This window comes from Lepisosteus platostomus, chromosome 3 (assembly GCF_059453375.1).
Source record: "Lepisosteus platostomus isolate fLepPlt1 chromosome 3, fLepPlt1.hap1, whole genome shotgun sequence".
Lineage (NCBI taxonomy): Eukaryota > Metazoa > Chordata > Actinopteri > Semionotiformes > Lepisosteidae > Lepisosteus > Lepisosteus platostomus.
Window position 1 is genome coordinate 17847673 of NC_142613.1, and position 25142 is coordinate 17872814.

The 25142-nt window shown below is 36.4% G+C and overlaps 1 protein-coding gene across 7 annotated transcripts in view; it reads right to left on the bottom strand.

Annotated features, from left to right (window-relative positions):
* LOC148674558 (serine/threonine-protein kinase MRCK alpha-like) overlaps positions 1-25142 on the bottom strand; it is a 199312-nt gene that overhangs the window by 61666 nt on the left and 112504 nt on the right. For all 7 annotated transcript variants that reach the window (XR_015935340.1, XM_088624780.1, XM_088624779.1 and 4 more), the window contains exons 6-14: positions 19619-19712; positions 17118-17318; positions 15207-15455; positions 14204-14283; positions 8596-8762; positions 7246-7368; positions 3026-3159; positions 1923-2165; positions 326-436 (exon numbers count right to left, since the gene is read on the bottom strand). Coding sequence is in view for 6 of the 7 variants with exons in the window: in XM_088624780.1 (XP_088480906.1) it covers positions 326-436; positions 1923-2165; positions 3026-3159; positions 7246-7368; positions 8596-8762; positions 14204-14283; positions 15207-15455; positions 17118-17318; positions 19619-19712 (1402 nt within the window). In the remaining variant the exon portion in view is untranslated. The remainder of the gene's footprint in view (positions 1-325; positions 437-1922; positions 2166-3025; positions 3160-7245; positions 7369-8595; positions 8763-14203; positions 14284-15206; positions 15456-17117; positions 17319-19618; positions 19713-25142) is intronic.

A 25142-nucleotide genomic window follows, 5' to 3' on the forward strand; every position in this document is an offset into this window, starting at 1 on the left:
CGTGTCAGCAAAATAGATTACAAGGCTTTCTAAAGAATAAATAGAATCTGGAAAAAAACATTCATTCATTAAAGTCCGTAAAACACTGCTGACATCATAATATCAGACACCAACTAAATATTCATACAGTATATACCCAACAAAAGATTTAATGATGTGTTACTCTGGTTTCCTTTATCCAACCTGATTAATATTGGTTGGTATAGTTAACAGACTAAGAAATTAAGCAGAAATGGTGATATAGCATTGGTTTTCTATTATGACAGGTATGATGAGCTAGGAACACTATATCATTTCACTTTACGTTTTACAATTTGTGTCCTACCTTCAGCCCCTCCAGCTCCTCTACTAGCTGCCTGGCATACTGTTCACTCCGCTCCCTCAGCTTCTTCTCCTTAGATGCCTCTGCCACCGCCTCTTCTGCCTTTGCATCCAGCTGAGGAGCAACAAAGCATGATCTCTGTCATTTACTGTACCTCAGTCACTATCCCCTCCACCTCTCTTGTTACAAATATGACAGCAGTCCAACCCTTCTGGTCTGGGGTTCCACAAATGACAGCAATTTTGACACTCTTAACAAAGCAGCCCCCATGTTATGGTAAGAGTCTCTTTATTTGCACATAGTGCTTTCCATCCCAGGAGATCTAAAAGGTTTATTAAGAAAGAAAATCATAATTCATCTTCCACTGAAGTGACACAACCTTTGCTAGAGCACACAGTAGCCATGTTGCACTATGTAACAGCTATGTAATGAGTGAACTGCATTGGGCTGTGAACAAGATTTTTTTTTTTTAATCTTTATATGTGCCTCCACCATTATGTTCCATTCTAGTAAGAAAAGAAAACATTTGCATCATCAACAAACATGTCATAATCGAATATATATGTGTAATACATGGGAATAGTTCTAAAGGTTAGGCAAAATATGAAAACTCCAAGTATATCTCAAATCATTTCACACCACCTTGCTGTTAATACTGGTGTTAAACAACTGAATATATAAATAAAATACATTGTGAGAGAAGTGAGATTTGCATAATATTAACTATATCAGTAAATTTGAGTGGAATACATGGTCCTTTAGTACAAAAATATTTGCTACAATTATGTGGCTTCTATGTACGATAAAAAGGGGTATAGCGATATTTTTTACTAATTCAAAATTAAATCAATTTAAGAATTTAATAGATGAAAACATAGGCCTTTTTCATGTGGCTTTCCTTTTAATGCAACCTGTTTTGAACTCCAAAACATTTATTTTCAGTCACTTTAGTTGTTAATTTGTGTTTCATGGTGGGTGTATTGTGACTGTTACTCTTTCACGGACTCTAAACACAAAATATGTTAATTAAGTCTAATCAAACTTTACACAATTAGTTTGCCTTAGAAATGCCTTTAACATCGATATTCTCCTTTGATACAACGTGTTTCCAAACATCATCCAATCTCAGCCTGCTTCGTCACATTAATTAAAGAGGTTTCTTCAACCAATATGGAGTATCTCACTATCCTCTGTTCTTTTCCCACAGAGATTTCAAATGTTAAAACAATTTATATATTTTTTTTAGAAAATTTGATGAAACAATGATTTTGATGTGTAATTTTCAGCTGAAATTTAACATGAAAGCTAAATTAACTATTACTTTGATTAAGACAGTAATTGAATATTCAAGGGCTCTGTCAGAACTTAAACCAGAAGATTTACTTACATGCCAGGTCATAATCTAAAGACGTACTGACCACAGCATAAGTCATATTAAATATTTTTAGTATTAAATAGTCCTCATTTAGAAAAGTAATATAAGTCATAGTATTACTATATATAATCATAGTCAGAATTATTAACTTCAAGAAAGAACTAAGTGGAAATTTAATTAATGGTGTTTTATGGAACTGGCCATTGGTTTAAGAAGCAAGCCCACCTCCTTTTTGGCTCTTTCAGCTTTGCGCACTTCCTGTCGCAGGGCTTCAACTTTCTGCATCACCCCCTCCATTTCTTCCTCTTTGTCCCTAAGCTGCCGCGAGATTTTCTGTTTCTGGGAGCGTAGATCAGTGACGCGTTCATTCATCTCCGAGAATTCCTGCATGGCCAGCTTTCTCTGGCTGTGGGCATCCTTCAGTTCTTTGGTTTGGGATTTCAGCCTTTCGCTGGCGTCCAGTAACTCCTAGATGAATAACAATCAATACTCATTTTAATAGTTCCTTCACCCTTAGATACCCGATAACACCCTTAACTGAACTAGTCACTTACACAGAGCCATTTAATTATTTCAGGTTTTTATAGTTGACTGCTTAAGAGCTGAAAGCAATTAAGACCTAACTTTGCAAAGTACTAATTCAATAAAGGGTTCAGTCATGTAACAGAACTCATTTGTAACAAAACAAAAGACCGAAATAATCCCTAGACCAGCACTGGAAAACACAACTGTGTTCAAAACGTATCACAGCCAAGATGTTTAATTTTTTTCAGACATCTGCAGGCTTGCTGTATCTGAACATCTGAAGTACACCTTTTCATCTCACTCCCAAGCTACAGTATCCTGAAATATTTGTCTATGGACAAGTTCAATTTGCTGTGCCTAGAAGAGCTCCACCCCTGTCAGCCATTATCCTTTTCTGCTAAACCATTTGATTAAGATATCAGTACACTATGCGAGATGAGAGAATATGTAGAAGATAGTACAGTTTTGGGATAACCTTGCTGTGCTAGATAGGATGTCAAAGTACTGTTCTATATCACTGCACCAGCACAGCAACATACGGTACAACAGTTTTAAATCCTGAAGCACGCTGTTCCTGCTTTCATAGTCCCGAAGCTTCCTTTAACCAAGAACATCTCAAGCAAACAAAAATAGCAACTGCACATGTTCTGCTATGTAACATTTCCTACATAGTGTACTGTATATTTATCACCATAACTTCACAAAGATCAAAGCAAAAGAAAAATCAATTTATATTTCACTTAGGTTCACATGCTGAATGTTTTGAAATTATTTTTACAAGAGCATGTTGAAATCTTCATTACCTTTTGGAAATCATCCCTTTCTTGTTTCATGATTTTGATTTGCTTTTCTAGTGATTTGATGTGCTTGGAGGATTCTTCTAAATCCCTGCGGGCTGTGCTGGCCTCTTCAAGCTGCTGCTCTTTCTGGCCTGATTCTACAACGGGGTAAGAAGAACATAGTTAAGTATTGCTGTCCATGTGATACAGTCAATCCTGTAACATTATTACAGAGCCTTCAATTTGGCAGCTGTGGAAGTAGAGACATTTCAGATGGCATTCTGAAATAAACCAGGCATGTTGTCAAAGTAGACCCCTAGAAATGGCTGGAAAAAATTCTCAGATCAATTGGCTTATAGCCACCAAACGAGCTACAGTCAATCCTCTAGTTCACAACATTTTAATTTATATCTATATTTTTTTATTTTGTTGTTTTTTCACACAAAGATAACATTTCTTTCAAAGAAAACCCCTTCACATATCCCACATCGTCCTCAGGGATTGTCACGTCCATGTTTCTACCTAGACTTTGACTGCCAGAATCAGGATTGCATGCCACTAGTGTCACCTATTTTGGAAGAGAAACATTGAGGCTGAAGCCTCCATATAAAAAGAAAATCAGGTAAGACCAGGATCCAGGATCCCTTCAGGAGACGGATCATTTGCGTCTTTTCATATGTTTTTCATTTAATCTGTTACAATACCACAAACTTTACGAATCCATCTGTTCAATGTCTTAATTCAAGGAGAAAACCCTACCACCAGCAATTAGGTGTAGTAAAATCAGAACTGATTTAGTGCTTTCCTAAAAAAATCAAATTTGAAGGAGATCATCAAGGACGGAGGGTTATTTTGACCAAACAGCTCTTCAATGTAAATGAGACAACCTCTTTTGGAAGAAAATACCATCACAATTTTACAACTCAACAGAAGAGAGGCTTCAAAACTGCTAAGGACCATCTAACCTTGTTCCTTGATGGTAACGACTTTGTTTAACTAAAGGTTTGCTCAGTTTACCATTCTAAGGGCACTAAAGCCGTTCTCCAAAGTTCATCTTCCCATTATGAACAACAGACAGTGAGGACAATCCAACCATCCAGGATTTTTTGGGAAGGTCATCAACAACACAGCTGAGAAACGGAATTTCTGCATGCAAGCTGGCAATGATGAATGCTGCTACGAAATTAAAATGTGGCTGTTATTCCCAGGGTTTTGATAATGTCATGGATATTCATAAGCTGATAGAAGTGCTTGCAAAAGAGCATGATTTTGATGAGGTGGTCCAGCTTCTTGATTCTCAGAGTGACAACTTTATGAATAATTATTTGATGAGGCTTAAACAATGACACTCAAAAAGACAAAGAAGCATAAAAAAGAAACAGATCAGTTGTCAACCTCTACAAAGGAGCTTATCTCTATGGTGATGTGAGAGGCATTCATCGCTTTGAGAAGGGAAACAACACCTTCCTGGATAATTACCCAAATACGGAACACTGTAACCAGACCAGAAGCAGTATTTAAAATCTTGTAAGGTGCTACAGAGAAATGTACAACATTAAGAAGTACACAATAGCCTAGACTGTGTCTTCAAGCATTACAGTGCCTTGGGAAATATTCGGCCCCCTTGAACTTTTCAACCTTTTGCCACATTTCAGGCTTCAAACATAAAGATATAAATTTTTTATTTTATGTGAAGAATCACCAACAAGTGGGACACAATTGTGAAGTGGAACGAAATCTATTGGATTTTTGAAACTTTTTTAACTAATAAAAAAATGAAAAGTGGGGCGTGCAAAATTATTCGGCCCCTTTACTTTCAGTGCAGCAAACTCACTCCAGAAGTTCAGCGAGGATCTCTGAATGATCCAATGTTGTCCTAAATGACTGATGGTGATAAATAGAATCCACCTGTGTGTAATCAAGTCTCTGTATAAATGCACCTGCTCTGTGATAGTCTCAAGGTTCTGTTGAAAGCGCAGAGAGCATCATGAAGACCAAGGAACACACCAGGCAGGTCCGTAATACTGTTGTGGAGAAGTTTAAAGCCGGATTTGGATACAAAAAGATTTCCCAAGCTTCAAACATCCCAAGGAGCACTGTGCAAGCGATCATCTTGAAATGGAAGGAGTATCAGACCACTGCAAATCTACCAAGACCTGGCCGTCCCTCTAAACTTTCAGCTCAGACAAGGAGAAGACTGATCAGAGATGCAGCCAAGAGGCCCATGATCACTCTGGATGAACTGCAGAGAACTACAGCTGAGGTGGGAGAGTCTGTCCATAGGACAACAATCAGTCTTACACTGCACAAATCTGGCCTTTATGGAAGAGTGGCAAGAAGAAAGCCATTTCTCAAAGATATCCATAAAAAGTCTCGTCTAAAGTTTGCCACAAGCCACCTGGGAGACACCCCAAACATGTGGAAGAAGGTGCTCTGGTCAGATGAAACCAAAATCGAACTTTTTGGCCACAATGCAAAACGATATGTTTGGCGTAAAAGCAACACAGCTCATCACCCTCAACACACCATCCCCACTGTCAAACATGGTGGTGGCAGCATCATGGTTTGGGCCTGCTTTTCTTCAGCAGGGACAGGGAAGATGGTTAAAATTGAGGGGAAGATGGATGCAGCCAAATACAGGACCATTCTGGATGAAAACCTGTTGGAGTCTGCAAAAGACCTGAAACTGGGACGGAGATTTATCTTCCAACAAGACAATGATCCCAAACATACAGCAAAATCTACAAAGGAATGGTTCACAAATAAACGTATCCAGGTGTTTGAATGGCCAAGTCAAAGTTCAGACCTGAATCCAATCGAGAATCTGTGGAAAGAGCTGAAAACTGCTGTTCACAAACGCTCTCCATCCAACCTCACTGAGCTCGAGCTGTTTTGCAAGGAAGAATGGGCAAGAATTTCAGTCTCTTGATGTGCAAAACTGATAGAGACATACCCCAAGCGACTTGCAGCTGTAATCGCAGCAAAAGGTGGCTCTACAAAGTATTAACGCAAGGGGGCCGAATAATTTTGCACGCCCCACTTTTCATTTTTTTATTAGTTAAAAAAGTTTCAAAAATCCAATAGATTTCGTTCCACTTCACAATTGTGTCCCACTTGTTGGTGATTCTTCACATAAAATAAAAAATTTATATCTTTATGCTTGGAGCCTGAAATGTGGCAAAAGGTTGAAAAGTTCAAGGGGGCCGAATACTTTCGCAAGGCACTGTATATACCAATACCAGAATCCCACTTCTTCACTTCACCTCAGCCTCCCAACCTCAAAGGGGAGTAGATCTGCCCTGTCGTTAAGGGCTCTGTACCAGCTGCACATTATTACACTATTATAAGAAGTCTATGGCTGCATATCTCAACTGGTTTGCATGGATGTGGCGCAGAATTGTGGAAGAGAAAAATTATTTTAAAAAGATTATACGTCAACTTTGTGAAGTAACCAAAATCTTGTGTTGTATGTTCGGCATTTACCCTTAAGACCACTATCTCATCACACTTTCAAGTTTGAAGCACATAAAAGCAAAACCAGAGAAGACCTGAGACCAGCTGAGAAAGAGCTCCAGCTTCACTGGCATCAGTGCCTGAATAAGGCGACTTTGAGATAAACAGTGAGTTCTGTTTATAACATTATTAACAATGCGCTGGGGCTGGTGATATGTGTGGAGACGTGGGCAATGTGTCACAAAAATATTTTCTTAATTGAGCGGCGAGGTGGAAAGGTTGAGAAACACTAGTCTTAATCTAAATATTAAATCTGAATAAGGACTCTCCGTGCCTGGGCAAAAGGAGAAACGGAGACAAATAATGGCTTCTGAAAACTCAAGTGAAAACTGTCAAGTACAGTGATAGCAGTTTTCTAAACTGAAAAGTGTAAATAGCAGTATTTCGTGTAAGAATAAAAAATGTATAATATCAAGTACAGTGATAGCAGTTTTCTAAACTGAAAAGTGTAAATAGCAGTATTTCATGTAAGAATAAAAAATGACCAGAAGACCAGAACCAAGACCAGAAGTGAGAATCACTGACCTAGTCAGTTTAGGATTAATTGATAATACCAGTTTCTTAAGATGAGCACTGGCACTTACATTATCAGCATTTCACATACACATTGTGCCCCTTAAGATCTCTGATTTCCAGTTTCAGTAGTGTTAGAATAATGTAATTCAACATTAGTCTTCAATCTGCAACAGAGCTACCAAGTCCAAGTGTTTGGAACACTTATGTCTTCTCACCTGCAATCTGCTTTTTCAATGTCTCAATTTCTTCTTTTAGGCTTCTGATCTCAATCTCTTTGCTTGCAGTAATGGGTCCATCAACACTGGAATACTGCAGGGCCTGAACTGTCTGAGTGGATTCTGAAAGATACATAATGAACAAATAATATTGTGGTAAAATAAAAAATGGTATACATAATTTACAATTAATCTTTCATTGATTAAACAGGCTTGGGTCATCACCATCATAAAAAATAAGAATAATTCATTTGAAAAAAACTCAGTACTATAATAACGGCATAAAAAACAAACATAACAGCAGATTGAGCACAATAAAATTACAATAAAACGTGTTTAGGCATGGTTTAAAATATTCACATTTGCTTAATCCCTAATGGATCTGAGTAATGAGATAGACAATAATCGCTCTGCACAAATAAAATAAGGGACTTTACTCATGTAATAATTCCTTAATGTAGAGCCAAACTGTTTAGTGCTTTACACTAAATAAGTAAGCAGAAGCACCTTTAGATCCATTCTAAATTTCAATGGGAACCAATGCAACTTAGACAGGGCAGAAGTTTTATGCTAAGGCAGAATAGTCTTAGTTTGCACCTGACCTGAAGTCTAATTCCTATCTATATTGATGCTCCAGTAAGTAAGGCATTACTTATGTATTATACTTAAACTTTATCATTACTTTAGTGTGGGGTTTTAGAAGCCTCATTAACAACATCTCAATTTAGCTTAAGCAATGATGTATCTGATTTAGTTTGCAAATAAAGTACATTTGAGTGTCATTAATAGCACTTGTCTAGCTGATGGTGAATAACCCTTATTTGCTGCATGAGGAATATCAGTGCTGTTATACAACACTAGTTATATCACTAGTATAACACTTTTATTTCATTTTTGCTAAATAAGGACTTACTGTAAAAATGAATAATAATTTGTTAATCAATGGCCAATGTTCTGTTATGGACTTTTCTGCCCATATGGTGTTTAATACTGTAATACTGTTAATAAAAGAGAATAAATCACTATACTTGAAGAGTGTTTTCTTCTTTTGAAAGTGTAACATTATATAGTGATATTTAATACAGCAGTGTAATTTATTTCAGAAGAAAGCAGCTCATCACGGTTTAATTGAGCAGGCAAACCAGGGTATGAGAGAGGAAGTCTAGATCTTTGCTGAGCTGGCACTCAGAGTTTATTGAAAAACTAGCACAGCAGGTAATCCGTTTAAAATGGCTAAATGGAGCCAACAGAACCTCCATGCAGAACATAAAAGGCTATTTCCAGTGGAGTTTTCCTTGTCCAGAAACTGTTATTCACATATTCACAATTCTCAGGTCAGACGTGGCACACCTTGGAGCTTTCGGCTCAGTTCCAGCTTCTCCTGTTCCAGGCGCCGTATCCTTCGCTCGTAGGCCTCAGTGGCCAAACTGTCCTCCAAACTCCTCTGCACTCGGAGGTCCATCTGTCTGGAAGTTGGACTGGCAAACTCTCTCAAACATCCCCGGTCTGAGAGAGTGCTGGAAAAGGGACAGAATAGAAAAATGAGAATGTTTTTTCAACTTAAAATATTAAGCTTTTTGCAAATTTAAACATTCTTGCCATTTGAACAGACAGTGATTTACTGGTTAAACCTGTTGCCTAAATTAAAAGGCCAGAGTTGGTTCATAAGGGTTTATTCATGGCCTTTTCCCTTAAGATATTAATATCCTTCACATCACAACCCTAGCTACATTGATTTCTTCTGCTGCATCTGCTTCTCCTTGCATCTAGTAGTAAGAAATAGCCAAATGATGTCACATTTCTTAGACCACAATGTGGACACACAACAATTTTGCTTTGAAAAAAAGGGAGAGAACGAGAATTTCAAGAACAACGGAAATTGGAAATCCCCATACGTTTTACGAAAAGTTTAACTCAAAACTCATAATGGCAATTTCAATTTATATCTGTTTTACAGCTATGCCTTCATTTGCTTTCATTTTTTAATTGATTTTGTTTTATTATGCATGAATTTGGCTATTGTAAGTGTTCTGTTGGCAATAAAACAGCAATAAAAACAACAATAACAATTAGAAAACCACTGGTAGTTTTTAGTAGTTCACAGAAAGTGTCACATAAAACTCTAATATAACAATGCATCAGTATCAAGTTTTAAACAGTAGCAGTCTGCAGTTGAAGAAGTTAAGGTTTAATGGTTTCACAGTAATATAAACTGAAAAAAAATGAAGCTATAACTATTTTAACTCTGGTTACCAAGATAGTTTACTATGGTATGAGAAGGATGTTTTTTGTTGTTGTCACATTTAGTTTCATCACCTGACAACCAACATTTACAATCTTACAACCAGACATTACATACACAAGCTTGTTCAAAAGTCTATGTGTCTAAGTCAAAAGTCTAAGTGTTTTTAGTAGGAGACAGGACATTGTAGCCTTAATATTACAGATCTAAAGGAAAACCTACTATAGAGGAACCTAAATGCATTAATAGAAGTCACGTGTTACCCAAAATATAAAAAAGTAGGATTACATGGACAGCAAATATGTACATAAGACTTGTGTGATGATTTCATGTCTAATTTCATATCAAAGTAAAACCTAAAGATGATAATTTTTAGCATATTCTTACAGTGATGAGAAAGTCTGTGAATCCCTTAGGATTTTCACATATGTGAAACACAATATGTTATTGGATCTAATAATAGATCAAATGAACCCGATGAAACAAATGACACAAAACATGATACTATTGCAACAGTTATCCTTAATTGTTTGACAAATTATTTGAACTTTTAAATTCATTAACTGGTGGCACCCCCTTGATTTTTAAGAATTTTGACCCATTTCTTGTTACAAAACTCCTTCAACTCTGTAACAATTGAGGGCTCCTTCGCATGGACAGATCAATTCAGGTCCTTCCACAACATTTCACATTTCATATCAACATTTCAAGGCTGTCATAAATTGTGGAATTTCTTCTTCTAAAGCCATTCTATTGTAGACCTGCTTGCATATTTAGGATCACTGTTTTGTGGCAAGGACCACTTTTTATTCAGCTTCAGGGATGGCCTGACATTCTCCTCTGGAATCTTCCGACAATGCAGACTTCATGGTTGTGTAAGCGATGGAAATTGTCCGGATACTGAGGTAGCAAAGCAGGGTCAGCCATTTCTCTTTGAGCCAAAAGACTCAATTACCTTTGACTTCTTCTGTCCAGAGAATCGTGTCCCAGAAGCTATGTGCTCTTTGGCAAACTTCATACTTAAATGTTCGTTTTGGAGAGCAGCAGTTTTCTCCTTGCTTTCCTTACATGAACACTGTTTTTGTTCGGTCATTTTCTGATAGTTGAGCCATGAACAGTTGAGTCATTAGCAAAATCAAGAGTGGTCTGCGGTTCCTTGTATGTTACTCTGGGATTCCTTTGTAACTTTTGTAATGATTTTCCAGTTTTTCGAGAGATTTAGGTAGGATAACCGGTCATAGTAAAGTGACTATGGTTATAACTTTCTCCATTGGTAGACTGTCTGACAGTGGTATTGATGAAGCCCCAAATCAATAGAAATGATTTTATAACCCTTTCTGTATTTATATTTTGTATTTGTAAGCCTTAGATTGTGGTATGACTTGTTTTCACATAGCATGGTGAAAACAAAACTCAAAATGTTTCTTTTCTTTTCTTGGCCCTATATACAGTGCAAAATTGATTCAAAGTGTTTACCTAATCTTTTTGAAGTGTTACATACAGATGCAGCCATTCAAAATGCGCGGTAAAAACCCGCGGTACGGTAACCTACCCACAAGCCACCGCGGGGCACCGGAGCATACCGCAGGGCAAGTGATTTGCTGGCCAAAATGACCGACAGGGGCACTCGTGGTGCATTGGTTGGTAGTGCAAAGATTTAATCATTTAATGTCTTTACTGTGCACATTTTAATCCGCTTAGTTTTGAATATTTATATGGATTTTACCACTAAAGGGAAATTTTAGTAGCTGAGCATAAAAAGAAGAGGAGCATAACGCATCTGAAGGTCATAAACGATATTAATTTAAAACATTACTGTATGTATGTAAACTGTACTGTGTATGGCTGGTCTTGGTAGTTTAAAGAAAAAATACACACCAGTCTTCCATTTCTCCCTAAACATTTTAAGCATGAAAGTTTTATGAAACGGTACCCAAATATGCGATTGCTGTATAGAATGAATTTTAATTAAAAAAAAATATTTAACACGAACATTAAGCTGTTTACATGTTCCGCCTGAGAACAGTCACCCGTTGCCACCCAACGCAGAATGGTGATTGGCTGACACCATCTGACACCCCTCTGATTGGAGAAAATAGACGTGCTGGTTTGCTATACCAGGAAGAGGATTTCTTTCAATTCTAAACGTGTATTTTAAAAGTTTAAGAAGTAAAAACCTTACAGCGTACACAGATTTCCAAACTGATCAGGATCGTTATCTTTGTCTTATGCATAATAATGTTCACCGCTCTGTCCAGCAAATTAATAATAAACTTTATTTTATATAGCTTTTTAAACGAATAAGTAATTAGATTGCTCATAAACCTAATCACTTGCTTTTTCTTTTTGTTTAGGCTCAGATTTCAACTATAGATCGTATTATTAATAACCATAATAACAACCAACCAACAAAAACAACCATATAAACATAATACCAACCAAAAACATAGATAACAACCACAATACAAAATCAAATAATCAAACCATTTTACACTCGCAAAGTCCTCTAATTATCATAATCCCCTTATGCAAAACCAAACCTTCCTCCCATCCCAGTTTATCCTGTTTATCATAAACAAAATCCACCTCAATTTTCAACATAAAGCATTACACAAAATCAATACCTCAACACTCCATACTCAACAACGATAATTCACAAACAGCCAGAACATGTAACTACACATTATTAAATTCTTTAGATACGCGATTCCATATTATATTCCCTTTTAATCAAATTCTAAAAGTATGCTTGTTGACTCCGGTATCACGTTAGTTAAAGACTTCGAAGCTTACAATGTTTAGGGAGAAATGGAATACCGGTGTGTATTTTTCCTTGTGATATTTTAAGCTCTAGTTGAATGATAGGTGTCGCATTTTAAATCATTTTCGTAGCTAGAAATTATGAAACGCCCTGTTAAAAGCAAGGAAGTTTTTATGCCCGTTGAAGTAAAACAAAATGCCTGACAAAGTATGGCTTGGACAGATTCCAAGTGCTTGTACAAATGTGCTAAAGAAATTATACTTTGAGTATACAGCTTGTCCAAAGTCATCCATTATCAATACTATTAGTAATATCTTCAGTAAAGGCTTTGATGCATAAATATTTCTGATGAAGGTAGGTTGTGTACTTCTGTCCAACTGAGCAATTTTGCTTTCATAATATATACCAACATTTTAATGACTGATGATTAACATGCTGTAATACACAGTTCAAAATTAAAGGCTCAAATGCTGTACATGAGAGGTTAAGCTCCCCCTGGCGGTTTTACAAGGCGACGCCGGATAGTTAGTCACGTGACACACGTGACACACGTGATACCGCGTGATACTGCGTGATACTGTGACACGCCCACCGCGGTATGCCGCGAAATACCTCACCCATTTTGAATGGCTGCATCTGTACTTCATAACATCATCACGAGAATAAATGAGCAATTAAAGCAAAATAATAGAAACTATTATCATTGTTCTGTTTTGACAAAACAAGCATAGCAGTAGTAAACAGTTTTACAGAATATATGTTATGTCCATAAGGTCTCACTTTGTGGTGCAGTATTCCCTCCAGAGTAAAATGAAGACAGACTAACAAAACATTTTTGTTCATTCAAACAATATTGAATAACCTTGTTCCAAATAAACAGCCATCAACTGCACTGCCTAATAGTCAACACCTCAATTACTTTTTAAAGTAAAGATTTGAAATGATCATTCCTAGCATTTTCAGTACTGGGAGCGATGCTATGTACTGTATGCTTTTGTTTTCTTTTTAAATATGTTTAAAAGTGCAGATTTGTGTTTTGAATGTTCTATTCCACACTAATAAGCAAACTACTTTTTAAAAAATATTTTCTCTAAACGTGGGAAAAAAACAAAACAGAAGCACAGGCTGCTGACAGTCTACTGAAAGCTGTGTATTATACAGTAACCACTTGGAAGTGCACCTCAGCTAGACCATCTGGCTGAAGTGCTCCCAATGATGCTGCTTTGTATCTTTTACATTTTTTTCCCAGGGACTCACCTAGGAAGCAAAGTATTTACATCCAAAGCCAAAGAGGATTCTATCCCCCTAAGATTTTCACCTCTATATTTGAAAAGTGCTTTCTTTTTTACTTAGCTTTTGGAATCTACATTACTACCACTCTCAATCTTACAATATAAGGGAAACTCATCAAGACAGACAAGTTACACTACACATTCTAGCTGAGAATTTCATATATGACTCAAAAATCAGATGCCCTTTTCACTCTCCCTGTTCCAAATTCCCTGTGGTCATAACATTGGCAAAAATAAGACATACAGTATGGACCCCTGGCTATGGCTGGATAGGAGCAATTTAACCAAAATGTTTTAAAAGTGGATTATATACTTACCATTGTTTTTACCATGTTGCTTATTCACTTTGGGATAAACTACAAAAATTAAAAACTGTAGTACTGTGATATCATAGGTGATATGAGAGAGAATCTATTCATATTAAAATATGAAGGCAATTTAGTAAACATCTAAATACCTATGTAATGGAATCCCTGCTCAGCACCACCTGAGCCCTTCTTACACAGCAAAATCTGAATTGTCAAATATTAAATTATAAAATATTAATACTAATGATGAATCACACATATACACCAATTCTAGAGTTTGTAAAATCTAAGGGTCATGATTCTTTTCTACTCTTTTTTCCACAAAAGTGTATATCATGATTAACCCCATACTTACCAGTTACTGGTGTATGTAAAGCCAACAAATGGCAAGTGATGGCCAGAGAATGCAGTATGTGAAGGGGGAGGCATCGTTTCCTAAAAGAAATGTGGGAAAGAGTACAGCAATGATTTATTACATCACAGTCTAAAGAATGACAATAATTTAGTTAAAACCTAACTATCAATTTCCACTGAAATGAACAGGAGTCAGAATTCTACAGAATACATCAATTGTACAAAAGTCCTCACTTGTGACATGAACTTGTCAAGTCCAAACTTCTGTAGCTAGACTTCTAACTCACAGCAGACACTGGCCACATATCACTCCTACACTTTATTAATTACCTAATAAGTCATGTATGTATTATAGGATATTGTTACTGACTTGTAAGGCTTTACAAATCTGTTTCAGACATACATTTCTGAACTCCTTCATGTTTATACTCCCTCTTGTAGACACCAGTCAGTTAAAGCTGGAGCTTTGCTATGGAATGCTCTTCCTCAGACGCTACAAGAGACAAACTTGCTTCATCTCTTCAAATCCAAACTCAAAACCCATCTCTTTAATAAGGTCTATGTCTGACCTATAATATCTGTATGAACCTGTATGTTTATTTTTTTTCTTTTGTTGTACTTTGTCTTTTTTTCTTTATCGCTATGTACTTTAAAAAATAATAGTTGTTGTTGTAATAAAAGATATGAGGAGGCATTACAAAAATGGATGCCTGTAATTTAGTATAAAATTAATCAACAAGAGAAACCGATGCAACTGTGAAGTTATAAAGGCGAGTTCTTGAAGCTGAGGTACAGCTTTTTGAACATTTACACAAGGCCAGACATTGCCAGCTATAAGATTTAAAATTTGTAATCGGGCTTCCAAGCAGTGAAAGCCTGTAGGGAATGTAAAGAGGTTTTCTCCTTCACAATTTTGAATCAGCTGGCAGACGTAGGAAAGGCCCCTCTTGATGGAGAAATTCAGTACAGAGTATTTCCACTTTCAATTTAATTCTTTTACGTACAGAGTTTTTTAAGCAGTCATCATCAACATCAAAGTTGGAGGTATCGGTGGGGCTGCTGACTTCAGGAATGTATGGTGCCTCGCAGTTGCGGATGTTGTCCCAGTCAATGCCTGCGAAGAAAGGGTGTTTCTTGAAGTCCTCGATGCCGTTCTGGCCCAGTCGGTGTTCTCTACTGCAAATGAGTCTCCGGATTAAGTCCTTGGCATTCTCAGACACGTCTGTCACCTGGGCAGGGAACTGAAATCGTTCCTGTACACACGAAAAAAGAAACACCACAAATATATACCAACAGTTTTTCCCTGTCTCATTTTCATTTTTCACTTGTTAGGAAAGAAATATCTTATTCACTGACAATTTTTTTCAATTGTAAGCTAACCTAAATGTAAGCCATAATCAGGTCTCAGAATAGAAGTTTTCAATATTTCAATATTTTAAACTCTGAACTAGAACTAGAAAACAGAAGGAGAAAAGTTATGAAAAACGTTAAGACAGCTTTATGTGTTGCTAGAACAATTTCAGTAACCTGTGTTTTTTCTTTTTCTTTAACACACTAAGTTTCTAATAATTTTACAGTCCAAAGCACTTGATTTCATGATATCAATATTAATGGAAGTTAATGGAAGTCGAACAGAGAGAGGCCTCTGTCTGATGTCTCTTGCAGGCAAATGTTTAATAAAGTATAACTACCATGGCTTCCATTATGTATGTGTTATAGAACTAAGTGTATTTTAGAACTCTTTGAAGTCTTTTTTACAATATTTTTATATTGTACAGTTCAATCACTCATAACCAGTTAACGAGTATTAAATCCTCTTTTCACTTTTTACTGCATAGAAAGTTTTATATTTAGCACATTTATACTTTCATTTTATAGTATGAACTCTTAGACCAATTGTCTAGTAAATACAGTACAACATAAAGGCGTAATACGCCCCATGTCGTGAGTGTAATCCAGTGTAATCAGTAAGTAAATAAATTAATGTCTTATGAGTATTTATGTACACATTTAAGCAGAGTATATGCTTAAGCAGGACTTCAACCTCCCCTATTAAAATAACACTGCAAACTTGTTGAATCAAAATTCGTATGCTGCAGTTCTATACTCTACCTGGTTTTTGACGTTTTGTAAACACATCTTCTATTGAAATACATAGTTGTAGGTTTTAAAACTATTATTTAGTGAAGACCGGATATATTTTTACATTTAAGACATACAAATATCTATTTAAACGCTGCATGAATATTGCAAAAATAATATATCTCAAAAATAAAATGTATTTAGCTTCTATATTTTTAAAATACAGTCAACAGACATAATTTTTTAATTTCAGCTTCCTTGCCTGAACTAATTCTAAATTTGGCATAACCCTTTTACTAGATCCCTCAAACACCCTGAAACTTGAGGGTTTGCAATAAATGTAGCACAGGAATTGTCCTGCAAGCATTCACAATCCTGTGAAATGGAAAGTGCAGGTGTTCTGTAATGCTGATATAACTCATTTCTGCCTTACATTAAAATTAGGAAAGGCATACACATTAAATGCGGAAAATGTAATGGTTTAGAGTTTTGTAATTTAATATATATGAGGGGGACACACACATCAATTATATGTACAGTATATACCCATGTCAATGCAGTACACCAAGAGGGATACAGTATGTTTCAATATTAATAACTACTGTACTATTAGTTTTGAGTCGCTGTTCATCTTGTGAATACTGGAGTATCATTTTGAAAAACGCAATCTTTAAGTTTGTTAATAATATCAAAGTCTTTATAAAATGATATTAGCAGACTGACAGCCATGCTATTAATGTCAATGATTCTTTATGTCAATGTTATCCAAAGACTCATATATGTACAGTATTTTGTTAATTGCTCAGGTAAGGTATGAGATGGCTTCCACTCACCTTGTGGTTCATAATTTTCCCATAGGTCTCCACCAAGGATTCAGCATAAAAGGGAGTTTCACCATACAGCATTTCATACATGCAGACTCCCAGAGACCACCAGTCACACTCAGGGCCGTACTTCCCTTTACCATCCTCCATGGCCTGGAGGATCTCTGGGGAGATGTAGTCTGGGGTTCCCACGGCAACTGACGATTGAACCTGTATCACACAAGGAGAGACTGAAGTGATGGATTCTCCTCATCAGCCTTTTTCTTGGAGTTTTTATTTTGGAGTTTTACTTTTTAAATTCCAATTGGCAAAATCCCAGTTGCATTTTAGCGGTTCTCGTCACTTCGGCGAACACAAGACTTTAGCGACAGATGGAATTGAGCACGGCAGTCTATAAAAGCTTGCTAATCTGATGACAGTCACAGCATAATTGAAAAAACTAATTTAAACAGCCTTTCAGCCAGAATGGTGCAGGAATGCTATAAGATTCCGTTATGAATCTATGGTGGGAAGAGTGGGACAACCAGGTAAAGGGTAATCACCCATCTGGTGCGTGTGATAGGATTTATTTTTGATCTCCTTGTGGTTTTACAGAGAGATGCTTTTTTATTGAAATTGAGTGCATTAAAGTACTTGAAACCTCGATAAAAGAAAAGAAAAAACAGTTAAGAAAATAGTTACAGGTGCTCGTTAAGGATCATTAAGGATGTTTACTCATAATAGATACACAGTACAATACACAAAGTTGATTTTTTTGACAAATGATTTTGTCTGCTCCAAAAAGATATGATAAATTGAAAGGTCAAAAACACTAACTGTAGAACTTTCTGAGAAACACTACCTGATTACATGCCTATACAAAGACAGCAGGCATAAATTGAAACCTTTTACATGGTTGAAATCCTGGTGTTGAAAACTGGGGTTTAGATTTTTGAGGCTTTGGTGTTTCCTTTGAAACAGATGGAACCTGGATAAGCAGCAGTACTCCGGTCACTGATTTCCACTGTCATAAATTATGGAACCTTTCTTTGTGTTTCACATATATTGTGAAATAAAAGATCTTATTTGGTTGCCTAAGGTGGGGGTTATTTCCTCAGATTAAATTCCAGAAAAAAATGTTTGAATTTGTATGGGAGGAAACTGGCTCTGAATTACCAAAAAGCAGAGGTGCAAAATGAATTCACGGAAATTGGTGCCTTTAAAGAGATTTGTTCCTTGCTTGCTTGCAGCCTGGAATCATAAGATACTCACAGCTTTTACACCTAGATGTCAGTGTCGAAACACCCACCAACAAAAACATTATGTCATATCCACACTGCATTAAGCAATATTTACTGTACTTTCTGTTATTTCATATTTATTTCTGGTTTCAAATGTATCAATTACATTTGTAATTGTCCAGCAGCCATATCACCCTGCAACTCACAACTGGTAACCCACTGAAGCTAAGCAGGTGTGAGCCTGGTCAGTACCTGGATGGGAGACCTCCTGGGAAAAACTAAGGTTGCTGCTGGAAGAGGTGTTAGTGGGGCCAGCAGGAGGCGCTTACCCTGTGGTCCATGTGGGTCCTAATGCCCCAGTATAGTGACGGGGACACTATATTGTAAACAGGCGCCGTCCTTCGGATGAGATGTAAAACCGAGGTCCTGACTCTCTGTGGTCATTAAAAATCCCAGGGCGTTTCTCGAAAAGAGTAGGGGTGTAACCCCGGTGTCCTGGCCAAATTTCCCATTGGCCCTTACCAATCATGGCCTCCTAATAATAATCCCCATCTATGAATTGGTTTCATTACTCTGCTCTCCTCCCCACTGATGTGTGGTGAGCATTCTGGCGCACTATGGCTGCCGTCGCATCATCCGGGTGGATGCTGCACATTGGTGGTGGTGGAGGGGAGTTCCCATTACCTGTAAAGTGCTTTGAGTGGAGTGTCCAGAAAAGCGCTATATAAGTATATATTTAGTACTATAAATATAAATAGACAGGACTAGAAAAGGAATGAAAATGACTTAATATTGGGTTGCTACATTTCAAATATAAATTGATCAGCAAGAAGAGAAAAGAAAATAACACTCCATTCATACTCCATAAGTTTAGTTCATTTGTACACAAACTGGAATAAGCAACATAAAAATTTCAAAATGTTAAACATATTGTTAGACATGTTTTGTGAAACAGAGAGAAAGCTGATTTAGTAAACATGTCCATAACACTGACCCCCTGCTAATCTCCAGATTTACATATTGTATGAGTCAGGAAGTGACCTACAGCTTGCCATAACACCTTTACAAAGTATAAAATGGTTCAAAACTACAAACCATACAGGGCCATGTTGTTCCACATATTACATTAGCAAGGTTTACACCAAGCCCCAAAATAATTCTGCTTCTCTGTAATTCACACTACATTCTATTTAAGACCACATAAAACCCAAAAGCTGTCATAAGGTGATTTTGGATCGTCCTGGTGAGCACAAGCATATTTCATTGTAATTTCCAGTACATCCAACTTACTGTTCCATCTTCCATTAGCTTGAGACAGGACCCAAAGTCTGCCAGCCGGATGTGTCCATTCATGTCCATAAGAATGTTGTCTGGTTTGATGTCCCTGAGAAAAAAAAGATGATTTCTGAGAACATTTTGTAACAGGAAGAGCAGAGAGAACATCATATTTTTTAGGGAAACCCACTTACAGGCAGGCACACGTGCCCATTCTATAACATTCCCTCCATCGTGCTTCAGATGCTGCTAAGAAGTACAAACATGAGTTTTGTAACAAAATATTATGGACAGATGAGGCCAAGATAAACTTTTACTAAAGTAATTGAAGGGTAAAGTGTAGAACAAAGATCTGAATGTGCTCCAAAAGACATTTATGGAGTATGGGATGGCTAACGAACTTGCTCACTCTTGTTTATTGATACTATACGTAATGGCAGCAGCATCAGACTGAATTCAGAAGTTTATCTAAGACTGACAGATTTAAATCCCACTGAACTCTACATGTTGACGGAAAAATTGAAGTCCAGACTGCCCGAAAACAGACAAGAACTTCTGAAGGCAAATGGAAACTAACCATCGGTTACTTGGGTTATTGTGATTAAACTGCCTGGCAGTTAATCCAGGTGGTTACAGGAGTTATGAAAATACAGGTTAGGCACAAAAATAACCTGCAAATGGCGCCTGTTAAATAGTGCTCTTGTGCAAGGAAAAAAAAATGCAAAAAGGCAAAACACTTAACAAATATAATAAACTACTGATCCTCCAGGAAATTTCCTATTGATCTGTTTAGAGGTACATGCCTACTGTAAACCAACAGGTAACAGGTGAAAAGGACACATTCACCACAAAGACAGAGTAACAGGTACACCATGTGTGCCAGGCTAAATACTCTAAGCTCCACCCCAGCACTTCCTGATAGACAGATCAGCATCCATGTAAACCAGAGATGAGTCTGGGTCTGTAACCCAACACAAAATAGACAGGGGACAAGGACAACAGCAACCAATAAAAATGCAATTAACAAGAGTTAACAATCAAAACGAAAAATGAAACAGGTAAGCAAAAACAGCCTATGAGATGTGACACATTATCAGAAGGTGTCCAACAGTCCTTCACCACATTTATAATTTGCCATATAAGAGTTGGTTTGATTTGTTTTAAACACTGGGTGAAGACACATTCATTCAAGCCTACACTTAGCATGTCAAGCATAGAAACATTGTTTTATTTAAATACATAGTAAATAGCTAACAATGTCTTGTTTTAGCAACACACAAGATGCATTTTTCATCCTACAGAAATTCTGTGCACTTCACAGATACATTAAAAACTGGTTTTACTAACAGTATTTCAAATTTCAGTGTGAAAAATAAATATAAATAAATTTCTACCAAACAGCCTTTGATTAATACTCAATACTACAATAATACTCAATAACCTCTTCTCCATTACTCTAAATGAATTACACCTATAGTTTAAAAACAGAAAAATACAGTGCACACAGTTAAGGTAATTTCAATGTGAATGGTTTTGTCTTTGCAATTTTAATTCATTGTGATTCCACACAAATTAGGTGTATGTTGTATGTAGACTATAATAGCCTGTTGGTCAGCATTCAGTGAGTATCTTTGGAAGATGGTTTGTAGTTACACCCTGGCAAAACCCACATATTTCAGTATACACAATATGAACTCTAAATACACACTTGGATAAAACTCGTGTTTTATAGTGAAAATGTCTAAAATCTGAATTTATGACATTAAAAATTTAAATATTTGTGAATAGCACAATTAATATTCTGCATGTAAATATTAAATGACATGTACCCCTGGTTCTGATATAATAAAAGAAGGAATCAAGGATAACAATTTGAACTTTTTTTTGCATTTGAATTCAAGCTTTTTACTAGGCCTCTTTTAATTATTCCACAAAAAACATCTCCTCAGACTTTTAGATTAAAAAATGAAGAAAAAAGCACTTAGGGAAATTCCTCCCTTAAAAAATGCACAAGCTGTTGATTATGATAATAAAAAGAATTCAATATGAACAGAGGAACCGTTCAGTTCTCCAAGAATAAAGGCCCATCAGAAAAGCCAAACCAAACCAAATGTCTGGAAAGAAACCAAACACAACAGTGTCTGGGACTACCCTCTAGAGCACACTGTCTGCTGCTCTTTACAGCACATTCCCTCTACTGACCATCTTGGAGTCAAGTACTTGCACACGCCACACAATACTCTCATTATCTGCTATTTCCTTTTACAGCTAGGGATTAATGTTCTACTCATGCTGGAGAATGCTGGATAATAAACCACTTAACACATTCTCCAGGTTTATAGTAATAGTATAATTCTTGTAACTAAACCCCCATTATTTTCCAGAAGATGTTCTTAAATGTTGTGTTCAAATCATAAAAATTACAATTAAAAAAAAACAGTTTCTCAAATACTCATTGCTGCAGTGGCTCTCAAAGTGAAGCCAGACTCAGATTATGAAGATGTAATAAATTACTTTTGTCTTATTTACAGCTATGGGGAATTGAAGGTCATGGTACCCCATTTTAAAAAATGCTGTTATTAAATAAGCCTTGATATCTGCTTTGTTTACCTATTGTATACTACACATTTAGAATTGGCATGGAATTTTTTAAACGAGTAGTCTCCCCATGTTGATTAATTACTGTACAAATATAGTATTTAACAATTAATATGGTCATTAATATTATACAGTATTTACATGTAATGTATTGACATTTTCTTTTTTAGCACCAACAACTGTTTAAGAAAGTTTTTAATAACTAAAAAAATATTTTTTCCACTTGTATCGCTTGTTGCTTATGAGTCTTGTGTAGAAGTTCTGGTTGTCAGGGAAGAAAGAAAAGAAATACTAAAGATAGAAGCTGCACGGATATGTGATCCAGATTCTGATAGAACATGCATCACTATGCCGGCTTTTGGTATTTGTCACTTATTTATTGTGAAGAAGCAGAATTTTTAAAGCCTTAGCCTGTGGCAGGAAGGCAAATGGCAAATTTTGATGAAAGTGCTGTGCGCTTTATTTTTGCTGAAAAATTATGAGGTTGTACAGTAGATGTTATTTATATATTGGCATAAAACAATAACACAAGGAAAAATGGTAAGGCCATTTCTGTAGCTATTATTCCCAGCTGCACCTGACTAGAGAAAAATTGTATGCAGCTGAGCTGAAATAGCAGCATGACTTCAAACAACAGCCCTCAAAGAAAGACATTAGAACACTGAGTTTGCAAATGAGAAGAGGTAATCTAGCCCATCTTGCTTGCTAGGTTCCAAATGTCTTATCCAGTCATTTCTTCAAAGAAACAACCAGTGTATCAGCTTCATCATCATGGCTTGGTAACTTTTATCAAACACCCATGTCCCTTGGTATAAACGTGTCTCATGTTTTCAAAGCACTTCCCCTTAGTTTCCATTTGTGTCCCCTCATTAGTGTTTCACTATTACTTCTGAACTAACAGTCACAGGATATACAGCTAGGATAGGCTCCTTTGACTGAGAACCAGCTTGTTCTTCACCTTCTCTGTTTTTCATCAAATCACAGGTTTTCCTACTTTTTTTATGTTAGTTAAATTGATTACTGTTTTTTAGATGAATTAACTGAAACCCCATATAGTACATTAAATGCATCATTATTTCATGTTAGCAAAGCTACAGGTGAAAATATAGCAAAAACATTTATGCTCTACAATAAGACTTAAGTCCTACTGTTGCTCTAAGATACTTTCATACTAACTCATCATAATTTTAAAGTTTTTAAAAATGCACTTAAACATAACTTTGAAAGTTGTAACTTTCTGTAATTAACATTGAGAAGGACAATTTTAAGAGAAAGTAACTTCTCTAAAGCTTATATATATATATTTTAAGAAGAGCTTAACACACTCAGAAGCAATACAAAGTTGACTTGCTTTTTATTTAGCAAATGGTGGTCTCCAACTTCGATTCCTGTTTCATAGTCAGAGGATATGTATACCTTTGGATGTGTTAAGACTTCTCTACCAATTTGCAATGGTTTCTTCCAGAAAATAAACCAAGCTGTGAAACTGTGAAATAAAAATAGCACTCTTCAAGTCTATCCAACTTTAAACACAACTCCTCCCCTTTCACCTGAAGCAATTCAGGTTTTTCATGCAACTAGCACCTAGTCAGTTATTTTTACATCTATACTGTTTTACATGTTAAACATGCATGCCCTACATTTTAAAATAAATGAGGCCAGGTTAGTATTACATGTGAAATATGTACTACTGCAATGCTAATATAAAAATATATTATCATGGCATGAAAAATCTGTGTATGTGTGTGTTGGGGGGGGGATGGGGGTAGGATTTTGGGGCAGTATTTACAGACAACACTAATCCTAACACATAAAAATTAGTGATGCAGAACAAATCTGTTAAAAAATCCAAAATGTGTTATGATAATGGAATGAGTACAAGTCACAACTTGCCGTAGACCACCTAGATTCTCTCAGGATCTATCTGAGAGTCATGGCTACATGCAGCAATAATACATGTCAGCAGCTATACCACCTTGAAGATCTTGTCAGATCTCAAAAACTACACCTTTTATAAATGTGCATGGGAGATACAAAATACATTAGAGAGCTGCTAGAAGTGTTGGTACTGGACCAGCAGGGGACTCCTGATAAAAAAAAAGTTCTAATCAACACAGTGTGAGAGAGAGTTCAGTGATAGAAAGTGCCATCCTTTGAATAAAACCTCAGTCTGAGGCCCTGACTAATTAAAGCTATTAAATATCACAGTTGAAAAGGACTGACTTGCTGTTCTGGCTCTCAGCTTACATTAATACCCTCCTGTACTTCAATTGTAATTCTCATCTCTTCACCTTATCTCCAATGTGGCAAGGTGTTCAAGTGGTTCCTTAAAAACCTCTCTCAAAACACTGCTTGAACTTTCCAGATGCAAAATGCAGAGCCAGCTAATTCTTATAGAAACAATTGCATGATATTCTCAGATCAATATGCTATACACATTTAAATTAATCTCTTGTTTCATTTCTCTTGTTTTGAACCCTTTCATCAATTTTGTCTATACAACTGTGTAAACATCTGCAGTCCATACTACTCTGTTACTTTTTGGACCAGGAAATCTAACTTTTTAATAGTATTTATGGAGGAATCAGCACCGGTGCACAAAAACACTTTAAAAATTGATTGCTCTGAAAAACAACAAGAGGGACTTGGTGTCATCCTTTCCACCTGTAATACTAATTAAATGTTTGTGGGAGACAGTTCCACAGAGAAGGACTAATGACCTTACACAGGCACCTCAAATACTTATAAATAGTTTCACCAGGTTTAGGTTAGGCACTTGCTTATTGATTGATGGTGTACATTTTTGCATGGTGTAATTACAAATGTTTCTTTGCATAAAAAGGAGATTCCAGGTGATTCTGTTAAGTGGGTTTGAAGTACTCTTGGGTATCTGAAGGGTGAAGTAGAGGAGAGAGGGGGGCTTATCAGGATCAATTTTAAT